General features: G+C 39.1%; 1 protein-coding gene across 3 annotated transcripts in view; it reads right to left on the bottom strand.

Annotated features, from left to right (window-relative positions):
* The window catches only part of CDC16 (cell division cycle 16), a 57,928-nt gene that overhangs the window by 39,098 nt on the left and 5,905 nt on the right, over positions 1–12,925 (bottom strand). For 2 of the 3 annotated variants that reach the window (XM_040486981.1, XM_040486980.1), the window contains exons 7-12: positions 12,548–12,639; positions 11,729–11,862; positions 10,829–10,908; positions 9,749–9,798; positions 8,284–8,357; positions 6,428–6,553 (exon numbers count right to left, since the gene is read on the bottom strand). In XM_040486981.1, coding sequence (XP_040342915.1) covers positions 6,428–6,553; positions 8,284–8,357; positions 9,749–9,798; positions 10,829–10,908; positions 11,729–11,862; positions 12,548–12,639 — 556 coding nt within the window. The remainder of the gene's footprint in view (positions 1–6,427; positions 6,554–8,283; positions 8,358–9,748; positions 9,799–10,828; positions 10,909–11,728; positions 11,863–12,547; positions 12,640–12,925) is intronic. The other variant, XM_040486982.1, reaches the window with a different exon arrangement.

Consider the following 12,925-nt stretch of genomic DNA (forward strand, 5'->3'; position numbering starts at 1 on the left):
AAAATGGATGCAAAAATCCTCAACAAGATATTAGCCAACCGGATCCAACAATACATTAACAAAATCATTGACCACAACCAAGTGGGATTTATACCTGGGATGCAGGGCTGCTTCAATATCCGCAAAACAATTAATGTGATTCATCCCATCAATAAAAGGACAAGAACCATATGATCGTCTCAACAGATGTAGAGAAAGCATTTGACAAAATACAGCATCCTTTCTTGATAAAAACCCTCAAGAAAGTAGGGATAGAAGGATCATACCTCGAGATCATAAAAGCCATATATGAACGACCCAACGCTAATATCATCCTCAATGGGGAAAAAACTGAGAGCTTTCCCCCTAAGGTCAGGAACACAACAGGGATGTCCACTCTCTCCACTGTTATTCAACATAGTATTAGAAGTCTTAGCCTCTGCAATCAGACAACACAAAGAAATAAAAGGCATCCAAATTGGCCAGGAGGAGGTCAAACTTTCACTCTTCGCAGATGACATGATACTCTACATGGAAAACCCAAACGATTCCACCAAAAAACTGCTAGAAATGAACCATGAATTCAGCAAAGTGGCAGGATCTAAAATCAACGCACAGAAATCGGTTGCATTCCTACACACCAACAACGAAGCAACAGAAAGAGAAATCAAGGAATCGATCCCATTTACAATTGCATCAAAAACCATAAAATACCTAGGAATAAATCCAACCAAAGAGGTGAAAAATCTATACACTGAAAACTATAGAAGCTTATGAAAGAAGTTGAAGAAGACACAAAAAAATGGAAAAAGACTCCTCCTGGATAGGAAGAACAAATATTGTTAAAAATGTCGATAACCCCCAAAGCAATCTACATGTTCAGTGCAATCCCTATCAAAATAACACCAGCATTCTTCACAGAGCTAGAACAAACAATCCTAACATTTGTATGGAACCAAAAAAGACTCTGAATAGCCAAAGCAATCTTGAAAACCAAAGCAAGGGGCATCACAATCCCAGACCTCAAGCTGTATTACAAAGCTGTCATTATGAAGACAGTACAGTACTGACACAAAAACAGACACTCAGATCAATGGAACAGAACAGAGAACCCAGAAATGGACCCACAAACGTATGGCCAACTAATCTTTGACAAAGCAGGAGAAAATATCCAATGGAATAAAGACAGTCTCTTGAGCCAGTGGTGCTGGGAAAACTGGACAGCAACATGCAGAAAAATGGCCTGGACCACTTTCTTACACCAGACACAAAAATAAACTCAAAATGGATGAAAGTCCTAAATGTGAGACAGAAAACCATCAAAATCCTCGAGGAGAAAGCAGGCAAAAACCTCTCTGACCTCAGCCATAGCAACTTCTTACTCAACACGTCTCCAGAGGCAAGGGTAAAGCAAAAATGAATTATTGGGACCTCATCAAAATAAAAAGCTTCTGCACAATGAAGGAAACAATCAGCAAAACTAAAAGGCAACCATCAGACTGGGAGAAGATATTTGCAAACGACGTATCAGATAATGGGTTAGTACCCAAAATCCATAAAGAAGTCATCAAACTCAACACCCAAATAACAAATAATCCAGTAAAGAAACGGGTAGAAGACATGAATAGACACTTCTCCAAAGAAGACATCCAGATGGCCAACCAACACATGAAAAAATGCTCAACATCACTCATCATCAAGGAAATACAAATCAAAACCACACCTGTCAGAATATTCGGCTTACATTAACAACTCAGGCAACAACAGATGTTGGCGAGGATGCGGAGACAGAGGATCTCTTTTGCAGTGCTGGTGGGAATGCAAACTGATGCTGCCACTCTGGAAAACAGTATGCAGCTTCCTCAAAAAATTAAAAATAGAACTACCCTATGACCCAGCAATTGCACTACTAGGTATTTATCCAAGGGATTCAGGTATGCTGTTTCGAAGGGACACATGCACCCCAATATCTGTAGCAGCACTATCAACAATAGCCAAAGTATGGAAAGAGCTCAAATGTCCATCGATGGATGAATGGATAAAGAAGTGGTTTCCATATACATTGGAGTATTACTCAGCAATCAAAAAGAATGAAATCTTGCCATTTGCAACTACGTGGATGGAACTAGAGGGTATTATGCTAAATGAAATTAGTCAGTCAGAGAAAGACAAATATCATATGACTTCACTCATATGAGACTTTAAGGCACAGAACAGATGAACACAAGGGAAGGGAAACAAAAATAATATAAAAACAGGGAGGGGGACAAAACAGAAGAGACTCTTTTTTTTTTTATAAATTTTTTTTTTCAACGTTTTTATTTATTTTTGGGACAGAGAGAGACAGAGCATGAACGGGGGAGGGGCAGAGAGAGAGGGAGACACAGAATCGGAAACAGGCTCCAGGCTCCGAGCCATCAGCCCAGAGCCTGACGCGGGGCTCGAACTCACGGACCGCGAGATCGTGACCTGGCTGAAGTCGGACGCTTAACCGACTGCGCCACCCAGGCGCCCCCAGAAGAGACTCTTAAATATGGAGAACAAACAGAGGGTACTGGAGGGGTTGTGGGAGGGGGGATGGGCTAAATGGGTAAGGGACATTAAGGAATCTACTCCTGAAACCACTGTTGCACTATATGCTAGCTAACTCAGATGTAAATTAAAAAAAAAATTTTTTTAAGTAATTTAATAAAAGTTACCACCTAGGTAAACACAAGACAGTACAAATATATTTTGTTTGCAATTCTTCTACCTGATTTAACAGATAACTGAGTAATAGAACAATCATAAATTTGTGTTGGGGGCTTACAATGTGTAACATGTAATCTGTGTGATAAGAGCACAAAGGAGGCAGAAAGAAACAGAACTGCAGAAGAGTAAAATTTTATACAACTGGAATTAAGTTGCAGTGGTAAAGTAAGAAATGTATTTGGTCTTCCCCTTGGTACTTGATATGGAGCACCTAAAAACCCTTGCAATTCCCTTAGTGACAGGAGTCTCTTTGGTATTCACAGTGACCCCTTTTGATCACACCTGAGTTTATACTAATGAAGGTGACTCAGGGTAGGGCCCCAAAACAGCCTTGTAAGGGGCTGGTCACCAGGAGGACCAAGTGATAAGAGGGTGGGAACAAAAGTTCCAACTGACTTCCCATGAAGGGAAGGGCCGGAAATTGAGCTCCATAAAAACTTGCGACCAAAGAGACTGAGTATCTGGGCTGCTGAACACAGTGCACTGCCAGGAGAGTGGCTTGCCTGCAGAGGGTGTGGATACCTTCTGTCTGGCTATTCTGGAGTATACCCTTTATAACAAGCCAGAAGAATTAAGTAAAATGCCTTCCTGAATTCTGTGGGTCATTCTGCAAATCACCAAATCTCAGGAGAGGGTCATGGGAAGCCCCGATTTCTAGCCAGTCAGAAGTGAAAGTGGTCTGGGACTTACCACTGGCGTCTGAAGTGGGGAGCGGCAGTCTAATGGGACTGAGTGCTTAACCTGTGAAGGGTCTGTACTAAATCTGGGTAGTGTCAGAACTGAACTGACCAGTCAGAACTGGACCCAGCTAGTGTCCAGATAATCAGAGAATTGGTTGTTGGTGCTGGAAAGCACCCTACAAACTAGATTCTTTTAAGATGTTAACTGTAACCCCCAAGATAACCACTAAAAACCCAAACCAAAAGGCTCAAAAAATATAGTATAAGGAAAAACCAAGGAATTAAAATGGTATATTACAAAATATCTGACAAAAAAGGCAGTAACAAAGAAGAACAAAAAAGACATAAAAACAGAGCAAATGGTAAACATAAATCCTACTTACCAGTAATTACATAGCACAGTAACACATAAAATTCCATCAGAAAGAAATTGGCAGAATGAATAATAAAACAATGATCCAACTACATATTGTCTATAAGAGACCTACTTTAGATTTGAAGACACAAGTTAAAAGTAAAAGGATGGAAAAAGACCATGCAAACAGTAACAAGGGAGAACTGGTGTGATTATACTAGTATCAGACAAAATAGACAAGACAAAAGCTGTTACTGGAGACAATGAAAGACCTCCTATAATAGTGAAAGACTCACTGCACTCAAAACCTAACAATAGAGACCCAAAATACATGTAGCAAAATCTGCCAGAATTGGAGGGAAAAAGACAAAATTCAAAAATAATAGTTGGGAGGTTTCAACAGCTCACCTGCCACAATGGATAAAATAACTAGGCAAAAGATAAACAAGGAAACAGAAGACATGACCAACACTAGAACCCAATCAGACCCAAGGGACTGCAGTACAACAATCACCCCAAAAAAGCAGATTCTCAAGTGCACCTAGAACATTCTCCAATAGACCATGTGAGGTCATAAAACAAGCCTCAATAAATTTGAAAGGACTGAGATACATAAAATATGCTCTCTAACCACAATGGAATTCAATCAGAAATCCTAACAGAAGGAAATTTGGGAAATTCACAAATATGTGAGAATTAAACAACATACTCTTACATAACCAGTGGCTCAAAGAAGAAATCATAAAGGAACACTTAAAGTATTTACACAATTTCAAACATTTATCCAAACACAGGGAAGTTAAGAGAATGCAAAGTTGTTCTGATGGGGAAGAAATGAAAAGAATAATGCTTATCTTGGTGAGCGGATTTGAAAATTTACTTGAACGTAGTTTGTTACATTGGAAAATTCTGTAATTAGTTTTGATTCTTAGGTAGAAACTGACAAACAAATAATAACTATTCTGGGTTTGTGAGCACCCAGAAAAAATAAATTTATTTATAAAATAAATAAAATTAATAAATAAAATTAAAAAGCATACTCTAGCCTGTGTTCATAAGAAACAACCCAAGGGGGCACAGTTGGGTGGCTCAGTTGGTTGGGCATCCGACTTCGGCTCAGGTCACGATCTCACGGTTTGTGAGTTCGAGCCCCGCGTCAGACTCTGGGCTGACAGCTCAGAGCCTGGAGCCCACTTCAGATTCTGTGTCTCCCTCTGTATGCCCCTCCGCTGCTTGCACTGTCTTTTGCATTGTCTCAAAAATAAATAAACGTTAAAAAAAATAGTAAGAAACAACCCAAGGTAAATTGCAGAGACTTTTTTTTCTGCCAATTGACCAGATTGATAGATTAGAGGTCTTGGTAGACACGGGAGCCAAGTTTTAGCAAAACACTGGGAAAGAAAGGTCTCACACATCACGGTGGATAAGCTGGAGAATCATGGACTCTCCATGGTTGGTACTGAGGACCATTCAGGTGGGTCAGTAACTGCCGAAACCATTTTAACCTGGAGAACTATTTCTAATAATATGTTGGTATTAGGCCTGAATTATATATCCTCACCCTGACCAAATTCATATATAAAGCCCTACCCCAGTGACTACACTTAGAATGCTTGTAAGGAAATAGAAAAGGTAAATCAAACCTAACAAGATGACGTTCAATGCAGATAAATATATGATCCCACTTCTGAATACTATAAGCAAAGAAATTAAGGCAGCTAACTTTTACTGACTGCTTTCTGCATGTCAGACATTGTTCCAAGTCTTTAACTGGTATTGTCTCAATTATTCCCAGGAATAAGTACTGCAATTCTCCCTATTTTTCAAGAGGGTACATACTTGGCTGAGACCCCCAGGAGTCTGACTCCAGACCAGCCCTTGCAACTACAGCACTCCTACTACCTCTCCAGAAACGGACACAGCCCACACAAAAGAACACCACGTGGTAGGGCTAGGACAAGTGTTAGGCAAGTCCAAAGAGAGTTGACAGGAGAGTTGACTCCCCACCACAAAGTAAGATACTCTTAGGGTACACTTATATCACTTAATATCAATACTCTTAATATTGATATAAATCTAGAACACTGGAGGGGTACCTGGGTGGCTCAGTTGGCTAAGTGTCTTGACTCCTGATTTAGGCTCAGGTCATGATCTCATAGTCATGAGATGGAACCCCGCATCAACTTCTGCAATGACAGCACAGAGCCTGCTTGGGATTCTCTCTCTGCCCGTCCCTCCCTGGTTCATGCGCACACGCGCATGCTTTCTCTCATAAAAATAAAAAGTAAGTAAATAAAATCAAGAACGCTGTCAAATACAGTCCACAAAACCTACATCAAATACCTTTTGGACATAAATAGGATACAGATAACATATTTGCTCACAAATACTTTCATTCCTGCATGAGAAGGAGCCTCTAACCCTCCTCTCTTCCCTCAGCTTAATTTCCTAGTGCCATTCTGTACTGGTGAAAGTGACCTGCTAGGTCAAAACCACTACACCAGCCTCTTTCCCTCCATGTTCAGTCATAAGCTACTAACAAGATACAAATAAGATATTTTTGTTTAGTTCAGCAACCAAATGGCAATGACAGTAATAACAGAATCGTCATTCTGTTAGCAAGAGCAGCCCTTCATGGATTTCACCATGCACTCTGCCATACCCTTTCATGAGCTGCGCGGCTGTGAAGTAAGCAGCCATGGCCTGGTCATGCTCGCTCTCAACTGCAAATGAGTGTCCGTATGCTACCCACGCAGGCCCGTAAGTCTTCTCAAGTGTTGTCGCTTTGCTGAAACAAGAAACGTCATTCTAGTGAGAGATTCATTCTTGTTAATTTTATATAAGCTGATAGCTTCAAGGATATTGGAATTAAATAAATGAGCTCTTAACATATTAAATACTTACATAACAATTGTTAATCTCATTTGAAATAAAAGAATGTTTAATAGTACAAGCAAAATTTTAAGACATTTTAAGAGAGGTCCACAACTTTTTAGGTCCAATAATTGAACCCACTGGCACTCTGTATTTACAAATACAAATACACTCTGAATTTACAAATATTACTTAATCCAGGAGCTTTGTTTCAGTAATTGTGGTAGCAACAACCATTTAATGAGGGCATATTTTACACCAGACTCCATGTGAAATGCTTCATGTGCATCACCTAGTAACTTACAAGATAAATCGTTATTTGTATTTTAAACATCAGTATACTGAGGCTGGGAAGATTAAGTGACACCCTGTGGACGGCAGCAGGAGAACACCCTGGTCCTGCAGACTGCACCACACAGTCTAAGCCGTCATAAGTAGTCTTCAATCAGCAGACACCCAGTGACCCAGGACACCCAGAATAAAGAGAACACACCACAAAACAAGGAAAATATAAACGATGAGATGCCCGTTTCCCAGCATTTTATTTTCTAAGTTTTCTATCACTCAAATGTTCCTTGATTCACATGGAGTCCATCACTAAATCAGAGAAGCACAGTTCAGAGGAACTATCACATCTGAATCATCTGCCTACTCCAGGAAAAAGCACAAGCAAGTTCTTCTAAAATGCTTAACATTCAACTGACCAGAGAACTCCCTGTTTTTCCGAGTGCAGGATCCTTATGAGTCATCCTACCAATTTGCCTAACAATCCTGGGATACAAGTATTGTATCATTCCCATTTTTAAAGAAGAGAGGGTCAGAGGTTATTAACTTTCCCAAGGAATTACAGCTAGCAAGTGGTAGGGCTTGTATTAGAATTCAAATCTATGTCCAAAGTTTACACACTTTTTCTTAGATCCACTTTCCCAGTTTGTTCATGTGGCTGAAATCACACTTATAAAGTAGCTTGACTGGCTGCACACAGCAGATCCTTATATAAACCAGTTCACTATGACAAGAATTCTGTTTTATAGTCACATTTAGTGACACTAATCTCATGTAGTTTCATGTAATTTCACAAGTATTAACAAAAGAAGTCCTAAAGTTAAAAGGTGCCGAGTATCTCTGTAAATGAAAAACAGGACCTTCCAAACGTCTATTATTGTTTCATGTTTTTTCTCACTTATAATTTACACACATCGTAAATTCCTTGAGAATAAGGTCTACACCACTGACTTTTATATCCCCTCATGACATCTTATAAAAAGGTGTGTAACTGGGGCACCTGGGTGGCTTAGTCAATTAAGCAGCTGACTCTTGATTTTGGCTCAGGTCATGATTTCACAGTTCGTGAATTTGAGCTGCACGTCAGGCTCTGTGCTGACAGGGCAGAGCCTACTTGGAATTCTCTCTCTCACTCTCTCTCTGTTGCTCCCCTGCTCTCATGTGTGCACTCTCTCTCACTCTAAGATAAATAAACATTAAAAAAAAAAAAGGTACATAATTGATGCAACTGAACTGAATCTGAAAAAAATTATTCTTTCATACTGCTTTTAAAGTACTTAATTATTGTATTAAAAAGGATGAACAAGAAATCCCTTACTATGGGCTCATTACAGAGGGAAAAAGACAACAGATCCATACCTGAGGTATCTTCTGGCATGTTCATTTTTATGACCAACCATGAGATAATAGCATCCCACTGCAAACCAAGACACCTAAAAAGTTCAAAATTTACTGTGACCAAAGATGCTTGACTTGGAACTGGAAATCTCTAACATACCAGGCCAGAGGGTGGACTACACATTCCATTATGTGTTCTAGCTCAAGTTATTCTAGTTCAAGTTAGAAACTTCTCTGAGACAGGCTGTCTACTAAGGGTCCTAGATGAAAAAAGAACAGATTCTTCCTCAAAGTGCCTTCAACGATGTCCCTGCAGCATTCGATACAAGATGAGGTTCCTTCACACTTGGTACAAACACCAGCCTGAGTCGTGTCCTCCCTGGTTCCACCCAGGTTCTCACCAGCACTATGCAGGCTCGACCTCATTAGCAGACTTCTCTTGCACTGATTCTGCCTCTTTCTAAATTATTTTCATACTGGCCAAGGGCAGAGATTCTTGGGTGAGGCTTAGGCTTTGATCCCTAACTTCTGTCTCTAAGGACACAGTTCCTGAGTTAGTTTTAATCTCTGGGTCCCAGTTGTGTTCCAAGGTAGCCTAAGAGACCCAATGACCCAACTACTGCACAATTCGGTAAGTTATGCTGTACGTGCAAGGTGAGGAAGCCACCAAGTAATTATTAGCATCACTTACGAGAGGTGAGAGTATGACTTCCATTTTCAACATTTTATTTTTCTGTATATCAAGTATATTAAAATAAGCATATATTATTTCTGTAACCAGAATAAAAGGATTTTTGTTTTAATTTTTTTTTTCAACGTTTATTTATTTTTGAGACAGAGAGAGACAGAGCATGAACAGGGGAGGGGCAGAGAGAGAGGGAGACACAGAATCGGAAACAGGCTCCAGGCTCTGAGCCATCAGCCCAGAGCCTGATGCGGGGCTCGAACTCACGGACCGTGAGATCGTGACCTGGCTGAAGTCGGACGCTTAACCGACTGCGCCACCCAGGCGCCCCAAAGGATTTTTGTTTTAAGCTATTGTTTCAAGATACTTAAAAAAAATACTTTCATGGATTGAAAAGCTAACGCCACTTCTAATTATCATAGCACTAGGAGGTCCTCCTCCAACACCTTAAAATAAACATTATTTGGGGGTGCCTGATGGCTCAATTGGCTGAACATCCGACTTCGGCTCAGGTTGTGATCTCATGGTTCGTGGGTTCGAGCCCCGTGTCAGGCTCTGTGAGCCTGCTTTGGATTCTGTCTCCTTCTCTCTCTGCCCCTCCCCTGCTTGCACCCTGTCTCACTCTGTCTCTCAAAAATAAATAAATGTAAAAAATAAATAAATAAATAAATAAATAAAAATAAATAAACATTATTTGCTTGAACTTAAATATAAGTTACTACCTAAAAGCCAGTTAAGTATTTTTTTAGAGTTCAGGTAAGAAAAAAACACCATAAGAAAAAAAGGTTTACATTTACTTACAGGATTACTAGGATACAGATCCACCAATTTATGAGAAAGGTAGAAAAGTTCTACATTAAAAAAAAAAAAAAAAGAATTAGATCCAGTCAATTTTAAGATATGACTTTCCTCTAGTTACAACTCTTCACGATCAAACAAATTTATTCTCATAGTAACACTTTCATAGTTTCCCATTTACTTAATAAAATATACAACTACTACAGTTGTTTCATTCACAGCCCCCCACCAACCTCTTACCCTACAAGTGGACACTGAGTGCTTCTGGAGTGACTGGAAAACTGGACGAGTCTCTCATGATAAAGCACGTCATGGTGCTTGAGAAGTAATTTCAAAGCTCTTCGCTTATCTTCATAACTGGTATCACACACTCTGTGCCCTTATTATGGACCATCTTAACTACCCATAACCAATTTGAGTGATCAAACTTTCAAGTCTCAAATCAGCAAGATGATTTCTTCTTGAGTAACATGTAAGTCCTAACACATCATGATGAAGTTTCCTATGTGCAGATTTGGATCCATTAGACCAGCACAGCCAGAGTGTCCGCATCTCCAACAAGCTTCTAGGAGATGTGATGCTGCTGGTCCATAGACCACACCCGGAGCAGCAGAGGTTTGGAATTGGAGTGTCAGGCTTTTTAAACTCCTGACACAGCTTAAAAGATTTAAGGGCAAATAACATCCAAACATAACTAAATTGTTTCTGAAATGTTAAAGTATAGGAAACACAAGCAAAAACTCTGCCCCCACCCAGTTTCTAAACTATTTTCTATCAGTTTTCTTAGGATTTTACAAAAAAAAGAAAAACTATCTGCCGATACTCTAAAGCTTATACAACTTAAACCATAAAGTAAATTTGACAACAGGAAGCAAGGGAAAACAAACACTGTTCTGTAGGCGTAAGAGAATTGATCCTCAGTCACTCTGATAAGCTTTTCTTACACTAGCTGTTACTTTTGTCAGAGAACTCCATTATGTTGTTAACTGTAATCTCAATTATCCAGGACTTGTGAGACATAATGTTAAGTTACAGAAAATTTTTTTGTCTTAACAATTATTATTTTGATTTAAAAAAAATTACCATTTGCTTTATTCAGCTCCACAAGTGTCCCTATATGTACAGGTAAACAGTTTGCATGGAAAGGATCTTTCTCCATTACTCTGAAAGTCAAAGCAACATTTACCATGCCAGAAGCAATACATAACAGAACATACCTCATTAAAATAGCTATGTCTAAACAGTCATTACATCTTTATGTAAAATACTTTTTTTACTTTTTTAACTCCATTACCTTCAGGTTGGCTCAATTAAGGTAATGATTATCTTATAAATGAAAGGGAAAATTCTGGTTTATTTAGAAGGAATAAAAATAAACACTATCACATACATTTATTTTAAATCAACAGAATTACAAAATAAGCAGTCTAATTACTAAGGATTAAAAACAATATGAAATATTAAACAGATCGTATTTGTCAATTAATATTTTTGTGAATTCAAGGATGTTAAGTAATCCCAAAGATCTGTTAAAAATAGCATATGTAATTTAGCTACAAGACAAGTTTGAATCATGAAAACTGGTATGGTGGGGGCGGCAGGGAGATGGCTTAGCTACTTAGTAAGCCTGACTGAGCACCCAGCATCTACAGGATTTGACTAGTTCCTACTTTAACAAAGAAGGGATTTTATGAGACTATGTGCCAGAATGGTATTTTCAAATTTGCAAATTATAAAACACTGAGACGAGGGAATTGTCTATTCCCAAGGCAATGGACTAACCCGTAAGTGCCCATAAACCTGTGTCTGTAAATTGCTCTTTTAAGATAACAATAACCCTTCTAGTAAACTCTGCAAATTGTAAAGGCAACTTCAATTATCACCAATTAGTTCAAGCTTATTCACAAAGCAGCCCTACATACTTCTTAGGTAAAATGAGAATGGACTCTATGCTCCTACACAGAAATAAGTGGATATACTTACACAGAAGTAAGCTTGTAGCACATTTTAAAATCACAGTTATAATAATGTCTTTCAGCCAAAGACACTACCACATCCAGATTCTCCTGCAAACCATCTACAGACTCGGGGAGGACAGTTTCACTGGGTTTATTATACTGCAACAGAGAAAGGGAAACATGAACCCAATGTGCAGTACAAATCAAACGGCAGACTCGATCTGGCCCAATGGCTCAAGGGTTTACACAGGGCAGGTGTGAACCTCTGGGAGCCCTGACTTTGTATCTTATCAGCCCTCCTCTCAATCAGCTGCATTCTCTTCTCAATTTTATCACGGAATTCCAGGGCAGGAAGTATTTTACAAATCAGAAGTTCAGGGGCGCCTGGGTGGTTCAGTCAGTTGAGCATCCAACTTCGGTTCAGGTCATGATCTCACAGTTTCTGAGTTCGAGCCCCACATCAGGCTCTGTGCTGACAGCTCAGAGCCTGGAGCCTGTTTCAGATTCTGTGTCTCCCTCTTTCTTTGCCCCTCCCCCGCTCATGTTCTGTCTCTCTCTCTCTCTCTCAGAAATAAATTAAATTAAAAAAAAAAAGTTCACTAAGCATAAGAAAAAAATCCTCATTTTCACACAACGTCCCACTTATGTTACAGTTCAATCTTTTAGCATAAGGAATCCCTAGAAAAAAGACATGTTTTTGGACGCTTTTTAAGGAATCATATCATCTATTCTTGCAAATGTGCTAATAAAAATTAAGTTTTAAAAATTTAATTAGTAAAAGAATAGATGCCAAATTTAGTAAAATAGTTACATAAAGCAAAACTAATTTTGTGTTTTTACTCACCTTTTTTAATTTGTTCTCAAATAGAAAGCGTAGCAATTCCTGTTCTTCAGTACAGAGCTTGCTAAGAGGTAGTGACTCAAGAAGTTCTTTCTCTTAAAAATGTTAAGAAAAAAGAATGTCCTCACAGTATTTATGGGGGTAAAAAGGCATCAATAAAAAATATTCTTCTATAGTTCTTGGTCTAAATAAATCAAACTCAAAAGAGAGAATAACAAGATCAAAATATACTTGAAAATCTAAGACAGTGGTTCCAGACCCAGGTGATAAGAACCACCTGGAGGGTTGAGCCATGAAGCCTTTTAGGCGATTCTGGTCACCACCAGATGCAAGAACCACCCGGCCAGTTTCCCAGCCTTAGCACTGCTGACACTCTATGTG

Source organism: Herpailurus yagouaroundi, unplaced genomic scaffold (genome assembly GCF_014898765.1).
Source record: "Herpailurus yagouaroundi ecotype Mexico unplaced genomic scaffold, PumYag 164, whole genome shotgun sequence".
In the NCBI taxonomy this organism is placed as follows: Eukaryota; Metazoa; Chordata; class Mammalia; order Carnivora; family Felidae; genus Herpailurus; species Herpailurus yagouaroundi.